This window comes from Manis javanica, chromosome 13, assembly GCF_040802235.1.
Source record: "Manis javanica isolate MJ-LG chromosome 13, MJ_LKY, whole genome shotgun sequence".
Classification (NCBI taxonomy): Eukaryota; Metazoa; Chordata; class Mammalia; order Pholidota; family Manidae; genus Manis; species Manis javanica.
In genome coordinates this window covers 92,200,586-92,208,995 of record NC_133168.1, presented here as the reverse complement: position 1 = coordinate 92,208,995, position 8,410 = coordinate 92,200,586, and the positions used below count along the sequence as shown (strand labels likewise).

General features: G+C 62.3%; 1 protein-coding gene across 1 annotated transcript; it reads left to right on the top strand.

The window, feature by feature from the left end:
- The first annotated feature begins 1,959 nt into the window (after positions 1-1,959).
- LOC140845423 (ral-GDS-related protein-like) lies at positions 1,960-7,413 on the top strand. Its single transcript, XM_073219498.1, has 10 exons — positions 1,960-2,367; positions 3,118-3,333; positions 3,599-3,702; positions 4,188-4,257; positions 4,987-5,052; positions 5,393-5,461; positions 5,582-5,677; positions 6,320-6,441; positions 6,550-6,581; positions 7,175-7,413. The coding sequence occupies exons 1-10, from the start codon at positions 2,071-2,073 to the stop codon at positions 7,411-7,413; spliced, it is 1,311 nt and encodes a 436-aa protein (XP_073075599.1). The 5' UTR covers positions 1,960-2,070.
- Positions 7,414-8,410: the final 997 nt, after the last annotated feature.

The following is an 8,410-nucleotide window of genomic DNA, read 5'->3' as shown; positions in this document are numbered from 1 at the left end:
ACTGCCGGCGAAGCCGGGCCACTTTGGGGCATACTTCTCTTTACCCAATGAGAAGCCTTTGGCCTCACCCATCAGTGGCTTGGAGCCTGGCTCATTTGGAAAAGCACAAGGGAAGCAGCCTTTTGGAATGGAGGCTCACGATTCCCTGTGGCTGTACCCGGTCCTTGTCCTCATCATGGCCACACGAGGGACCTCTGGGGACAGCAGAGGGGTACCTCGGAAGGTTCGGGTAGGACTTCCTTCAGCCACAATAGGTATGAAGCACCCACTTTGTGCAGACCCTTTGGGGACACTTAGCATAACTGAGTGAAAGAAGCAGACACAGTACTGGGACCCCGTCCCGTGTGGAGTCAGGCAGTCACTTCAGGCGTCATCCGCAGGTCACAGCCGGGAAGCATCACGGGCGATACCCTCACCGCCTCCTCATGTAATGGGGGGCATGACAAGGGGCCAGAGGAGGATCTGAGAAAGTGAGCGTTCACTGGGCCAGGAGGGGGCACTGCCTGTGTGCACAAGATGGGTGGAGGAGGCATTTAGGCCTTGGGGCAGGGGGCGCACAGCAGAGCCCAGCAGGTCACTCATCTTCGGGATCCCATGGGCGGGCTGACGACTGGAGACTTCCTATTTGGGAGGATGGGAGGGGATGGGGTCCCAGGACAGACGCGCAGGGTCAGGAAGGGGGAGGGGCAGGTGCCTGGACAGGCAGGGGAGTGCACAGCGGCCAGGCCCACACAAGGGCGGACCCGGAGGGCAGTGTGGCTGGAAGGACCAGGCTTCTCACTCTGCCACCCCCAGGCCTTACCCCAGCTGCAGGATGGGACAGGCTAGGAGCCTTGCCTGGGAGCCCGAGCGTGTGCCCAGCATCATAGATGCCAGCCAGCTTTCATCCACCCTGGAGGGCCAACTCCTCCACCACTTGGTCCAGGAGGAACACCTGGGGCCCACGGTGGCAGAGCTGAAAGGTGAGGGGCTGCAGCCAGAGGACCATGTAGGGTGGGCTTTCCGGACTGGGGTTCCCTTCAAGGCAGTGAGGGATCTTCTGTCATTGTAAGGCGCGAGGAATCAGGCCCAGGGTGACCCTTTCTCTGTGTCCTGCTTCAGACCCACGGCAGATGCAGCTGGCTCCACGGACACAGGGAGGGCCGGCATGGTGGCTAGAGCCCGTCCAGGAGCTCCCTGAGACCCCTGTGCTGGAGCGACAGCCGGTGTCACCTGCATCAGCCCCTGCAGAGCCAGAGGATGTCCCAGCAGTGGCCTTAGCCCCCCTGGCAGGCCCTGAGCTGGAGCCCCAGGAGCCCACAGCAGAGCCTAGCAGGTCAGTCATCTTTGGAATCCCATGGGCGGCCTGACAACTGGGGACTTCCTATTCGGGAGGATGGGAGAGGATGGGGTCCCAGGACAAACACGCAGGGTCAGGAAGGAGGACGGGCAGGTGCCTGGACAGGCAGGGGAGTGCACAGTTGCCAGGCCCACACAAGGGTGGACCCGGAGGGCAGTGTGGCTGGAAGGACCAGGCTTCTCACTCTGCCAACCCCCGGCCTTACCCCAGCCGCAGGATTGGATGGGCTAGGCGCCTTGCCTGGGAGCCCGAGCATGTGCCCTGCGCCATCGATGCCAGCCAGCTTTCATCCACCCTTGTGGGCCGAGTCCTCCACCACTTGGTCAAGAAGGAGCATTTGGGGCCCACGGTGGCAGAGTTGGAAGGTGAGGGGCTGCGGCCAGAGGACCATGTAGGGTGGGCTTCCCGGACTGGGGTTCCCTTCAAGGCAGTGTGGGCTCTTCTGTGATTATAAGGTGCGGGGAATCAGCCCCGGGGTGACCCTTTCTCTGTGTCCTCGTCCAGACCTACGGCAGATGCACCTGGCTCCAGAGACACGGGGAGGGCCGACTTCATGGCTAGAGCCCGTCCAGGAGCTCCCTGAGACCCCTGTGCTGGAGCGACGGCCACTGTCACCTGCTTCAGCCCCTGCAGAGCCGGAGGATGTCCCAGCAGAGGCCTCAGCCCAGGGGCCAGGCCCTGAACTGGAGCCCCATGAGCCTTCGGGCCTGGGGCCCAGGGCACTCGCTAGAATGGCACCAGGCGTGGCAGAGCCAGGTCCAGATCCAGAGCCCACCAGCCCCAGTGCTGCGAGCCCCTGGGATATTACAGGAGTGGTCTCAGGCCCCGAACTGGAGCCCCATGAGTCCTCGGGCACGAGGCCCATGGCACTTGCAGGAATGGCACAGGGCCGGGCAGAGCCACAGGTGGTCCTGGAGCCCACGAGCCCCTGTACCGTGAGCACCCGGGATTTGCCGAAGGAGGAGGAGCAGACCATCCTGGCATTTGCCCCACGCCTGGTGGCCGAGCAGCTGACCCTGATGTGTGCGGTGAGCGGAGCAGGGTCTCAGGGTCGGGGGTGGGCTTTCCCTGTGTCACGGGCTGCCCCAGACCTGCCATTCCGACGTGGACTCCTGTGATCTGGGCACATGTCCCAGCTTCCCCACGGATTCAGCATGTGCCCTGGGAGACTCTCCTCACCCCTATGCCCTTACTGACCACATGGGGACAGTATGGCTGGCCCTTAGGGATCCTTACAGACCAATGAGAAGGAGTGGAGGGAAGGTGTGCAGAGCCTGGCTGGGCTGGGAGGGGCAGGGCAGGGGAGGGGTGCTCAGGGAGGTGCTGCCAGGGCCTTAGGTCCTCGGGCCATTGGCCTGGCAGGCTCCTATGGCCTCCGCACTTCAGAGGCCCCTGCCATGGACCTGACTGCGTGGGACACAGACACCAACAAAGGCCCTGGGTGGAGTTGTTTCAGGGGAAACTGCACCTGAGTGGGGATCGGGATCCACGGGGTGGCAGCATGGGAGGCAGATGCCCCAGGATGGCAGGGTGAGCCGCCTTGTGCCTCAGGGAAGACGTGAGTGAGGGTGCCTGTGAGCAAAGCCCCTCTGTGTCCCATCACTCTGGGGTCCTGTGCATCTGGTCCTGGGCGCCTCAGTGGACGGGGTCTGAAGTCTGGATGGCCACAAGGCTCACAGCACATCCCCAGCTGCCTGTGCCCCAGCTCTGACCAGTGACCCAGCCTGGGAACAGGGGCACCAGGGGCACAGCTGGATGACACCTCTTGTCATCCCCAGGAGCTGTACAGTAGGGTTGAACGTGGTGAATGCAAGGTCTATGTAGAGAGACATCCACTGAGGGAATCCATTGTACTCCTGAACCCCAACATCCTTAACGTCATCAAGCACTTTGGTACCACGTTTCATTTTGTCATCTCCTCCTGCCTCGGGGGCCCGAGCACGACAGCCCAGGACAGGGCCCGAGTGGTGGAGTTCTGGATCCAGGTGGCCAAGGTCTGTCATGGGACGGCCCCCGGGGTCCCCTCCTTTGCCAGCTCTCAGGATGGGTGCCTGTGGACCTGGACTAGCAGGCCCCGGGGGTGGGACAGCCATCCCTGGACCCTTCCTTGGGTTGAGCCACAGTCCTCCACCCAGGAGGGCTGCTCAGCAGGTACCAGGTGTGCTGGGCTCCCTGGGTGTGTGTCTCCTTAAGGACAGGAGTTCATGGGGGATAGAGCAGAGAAGCAGGCCACGCTCTCAGCTCTGTCTTCCCTCCCAGGAGTGTCTGGCTCTCAGAAATTTCGGGTCCTTCCGTGCCATCATCGTCGCCCTGCAGCACCCTCATGTACGTCGCCTGGAGAACACCTGGGGACATGTTTCCTGGTGGGTAGTCCTGTCCCTGGGACCGGGGCACCTGAGTGGACAGGGACACCCCTACATCTTGCGGTGTCCCTCAGTGTGCTGAGACTTCCTGGGGGGTGGCAGAGCCTAGGGGCGAGGATGGCGGGCTCTTCTGGCTCCCTGTGGGTTAGGCCAGGGGTACCCGTGCAGGAATCAGTTTCCTCCAATGTCAGGTGTGGGGTGAAGCCCATTGGAGATCTGGAGCTTGTGCTCTGCAGCAGGAGGTCTCTGCCCCAAGGACAGCGACCTGGCCCAAAGCAGATTCGCCCCCGGGAGAACAGGGAATGGAGGCCCTGGGTGGAAACATGAAGCCCCCTCTGCAGGCCACAGATTTCCAGGGCTCAGGGCCGTGGTGGGAAGCCTCCTGTGGGCTAGTGGGCCTTCTAGGATCCCTGGGAAAAGGGGTCGGCCCCGAGACTCTCCGCCTGCAGGCCGCATGTGTCCCTCCTCCTCTCCCCTCCCCGTAGGAAGAGCTCCTGGATCTACAGAAAACTTAAAAAGAGGAACAAGGGGCTTAAAGGGAAGCAGCTCCTCGAGGTAAATGGGGGCTGGATGTCTGGAAGGGAGGGGTTCCTGGGGCAAATCCTCTGCTGCACTGTGGCACAGCTTTGGGAAAGACTCGAAGAGTGCGGGGTGTGCAGGGGAAGCTGATAGGGAAAGTAGGGACCCCAGGCCCATGAGGGCCTCGTCTGTCTCCCTCCCTTGCTCTACTTGACTGCGGGCCTGACATCCACTGAGGACCCAGGGGACAGTCCCCCGGTCAGGGCTGGGGCTGGTGTGGCGTCGGCAGCAGGGTTGGGGCCTGTGGCTGAGCAAGGTCGGCTTCTCCCCTGGGTCCCCTGAGCCTGTCATGACCCCTCTGTGGCCTCGGGCTCCCCATGTGTACATGGAGGGTTGCCGTCAGCCTGGTGGGCGGGCCTCCCAGGTGAGCAAGGGTTCAGAGACCACAAGAAGTGCTTCAGCTTTGTGCACCCCCCTGGTCATGTGAGGGGAGCCGTGCTGATAGCCGGGTGACAGTGAGTGCTCAGGGCACCCTGGGAGGCAGAGGGGCCTCCCCTGACCCTCTCATGGCGGTGTCCATGGCCCAAGGACCCGCATGAGTATGAGTGTGTGCCAGAGGTGGGGTTGCTCTGGGCTGAGAGCCTGCTGGAGGTGGGGATAGCGTAGGTGCCAGGGGGCTCGGGAAAGGCATCCATCCACCACGGTCTGGCTGTGGGAGGCACGTGGGAGGGGAGCATGAGCACCTGAGTGTCGTGCACCTTGCAGGACGCGAGGGCCATAGTGAGGAAATGGCACCAGTCACCCAGGGCATCCCAGGATATGAAGAAGCAGGTGAGAGTGGGGTGGCCAGGGTCAGGGTGGTGGAGTGATCTTGCAACTGCTCCTGGTCCCACCAGCTCTGAACTGCCAGCTCTGGTGTGACCAGAAGGAGGGCGAGAGCAGCTGGGTACAGGGGGAAGTTGGAGGACAGGTGCCGGGCCCACAGTTCCTGGGAATGGCCAAAAGGCAGCCCTGGGAGGGCCCGGGAGGGGAGAGCAGGGCAAAGGAAGGGGGGAGGCCGCACAGGGTGGTCCAAGAGAGCTGGGGGCTGCGAGTGTGGGGTTCCGGGGAGGCTCTGTGGGCTCCCCTGAGGCAGGTGGGGACTCATCATCTCCTCACCCCGGTCGCACAGGGCATGATCCCACCACTCGCACTGATCCTGTACGATGCCTTAGAGAAACAACAGGAACATCATGTGGACGTGAGTGACCCAGCAGGGCTCAGGGGGGCAGGATGGTGGGGTATAGAGAGGAGAGAGCCCCCAGTGAGCCCGAACCTCTCCGCACCAGTCACCCCCTCCTGAGTCCCCCCTCTACCCCAGGACCTGGGCTTCTTGGAGAGGACTGCCAGAAGGGCCCACCTAAGCCCCGGTCCTGGCCCCAGTGCAGGCGGGGCTGAGGGCTCCAGGGGGAAGCGTGTGGGCAGGACTGGTCTCCCCGTCAGGCCCTGCCCAGGGGGAGGGATGCTGCTCCTTCAGAGCAGGAAGCACATCGGGGGCTGGCAGTGCCTTCCCGCCTGAGGCCTCAGCTCCCCAATGCAGTTCCCGCTTCTCGGTAGTCCCGAGCCCAGGCCAGGCCCGGGTGCTGTTTCTGGGCAGGCCTGCCCCTTGGAGAGCCCTGGCGGTCCTCCACCTTGAGAAAGGGTGAGGACGTACCGGCCTCATTCTGGGCTCAGGGGGCTGTTTCAATGTACTTTTGCCGCCTTGCTGCCTTCCAGGGTGATGGTATAAAATAGAGAGTTGAGTGCCCAGCCATGAAAGGTGAGGGATGTAGTCAAGACCCCCTGGACAGGACCTTGTCCGGGCCATCCCCTGGGTCTAACGTGTGTTGAGAGTTAAGACACGGAGAGCTCAGGAGACTAAAGGCTTTGTAAAGTGGGGGATTGGGAGGCATCAAGGCCACCTTTCTGGAGGAGGAGCTGGAGACCCAACAGTGGGAACAGGCAAGGCTGGATGGCTTTGGAAGGAAGGCAGGTTTCTGTGAGCATAGATTTGGGATCATCCCAGTGCCCCACTCCTCACCCCCCTCCTCGTCTGCATCCTGTCCTTCCTCTGCCCCAGGTCACTGACTTTGTAGTGGAGCTCCTCACATACAAGTTCCTGGTCAGGCAGTATGACCTGGAGCCCAAGGAGCACTTCCTGTCCTTTTTCCGGAGAGTGAAGCTCCTGCGTGAGGACCAGAGGTGAGGCTGCCAGGAGTGGGGTGTGGGCTGTAGCTGCCGGCAGGCTCTGGGGGAAGGGCCCCCTGCCATGTGGCTCCAGGGGCTCACAGGTGTCCCTCTGTCCTGCAGCTACGGCCTGTCCTACCATCTGGAGCCCCCAGGTCAGAGGGCAGGCAGAAAAGGACTGTTACAGTTCTTCAGGTCCCGCAAGATTTAAACTTATGGGCCAGGGCCAGGTGAGTTTCTGGGCTGGGGCGATCAGCAGGGGGTGGGCTGTTCCCCAGCCTCAGGGAAGCTTTGGGCCATGCACGGCGTGAGGCGTCCTAAAGACCGGTGCGGCTGCAATCCCGCTCCACTGCCGATCGGTTGTGCCAGACTGAAGGGTGGTTCCCCGCCCCCTGTGGGACCCAGTTTCCTCCTCTGTGAGTAGGTGACGCTCAGAAGCCTTTCTGTGACAGGGACTCCCAGGTGCTGGTGATTGACAGGACCCTCCGCACAGGGCCCGGAGCCCAGAGGGCAGTGGGGACGGGGTGGAAGCAGGATAATGGGGGGAACCCGGGATAACCTGCCTCTTCTGCTCACCCGCGTGGCCCTGTAGCTGCTGTCATCGGGCCCTCGGCCCTGCTGGTGTCCTGGCTGCATGTGGAGGAGACCTTCTTCCCCTTCGGGCAGGCGGCACCTGGCGCCCCAGGACCCCAGTCTGCCTGCTGCTCCTCCTCCTCCCGCTGCTCATCCCGAGCCTCTGCCGGGGCAGCTGCTCTGGCACCTCCTCCGTCGGCCGACTCGGGCAGCTCCCCAGGCTGCCGCTGCATCCTCAAGGACCCGTATGTAGCTGCGGCGCACCTGGCCACCTTCGTGCTGTGTCGTCCCCTCTGCTTGTGGCCCGTTGGACAGACGCGATCCGCCCCCCCCCCCGTGTGGAGGATGCTCCCCTTCGTACAGGTGGCCTCCCGCCATGACACCAACTTGTCCCTGGGCGCCGTCAGCCACTGAGTCATAGCCACAGGGTTCCAGGAATAGGTGGGTGTTGTTCTCACCACGCCCGGCCTTTCCCAGGATGGAAATAGACTCGGCGCAGTGCTGCGTGGGACCATGGCCTCCTGATGCCCAGCGGAGGCATCGGAGGATGCAGGGGTGGCCGACTGTCACAGGGTACCGGGACTTGCTTACAGGGGAGCCCCCTGTACAACTTCCTCCCCTCATCCCTGAGAAATAGCCCCCCCAGGCGCAGTGTGCTCTGGGTGTTGTCTCTGAGGTTTATGGTTCCTGGGGGTTGGGGTCATCCCTGTGCAGAATATAATAAATGCTGAACGGATTGCCACCACACTGCTCTTTCTTCTGAAAGCTCTGCCCCTCCTGTGGACATCCTGTGCCCCAGCCCACCCCACCCCAGCCTCAAACTCTCTGACGCATGGGGGCCCTGACCTCTGCCAGGATGTCCTCCATGCTCTGTCCTCCCCCCATAAGGTGCTGAGGAAGAACAGGGCGCTCCAAGCCCCAGGCTGGCACAACTCAGCAACACGGGGGAGGGCTGTTCAAACAGAAACTGAACCTTATTTCCTGTCACCTGTAGATTATGATCAGACACCAAATCTTGTTCATTAGAAACCCCAGGGTGTCTCTTCACATCTTGAACACCACTGCAGATGTACCCAAGTAGATCCCAGGGCTGCAGGGCGCCAGTGTAGCACTGTCCCATTTAATGAGGCACAGCTGCTCCACACATTCCAGAAAATTCCTTTACGAAAAACTTTGAACTTGGTCTCTCAAAGCACCTCCAAGAGGTGCATGCCTTCCACTGGGGGGACTTTGTCTGAGCCCACTTTCTCCATGCTTTACACCTCAGAGCACCCCCCAAAGCTCCCGGGTTCCCAGTCCTCCCCCATAGTGCCCCTCAGCCTCCCATCCCCAAACCAGGCTGGTCTGAGTCCCCTGGTGTCCTCCTCCTGGGTCCTGGCTGAGTGGCCTGATGTCTGTGACAAATGGCTGG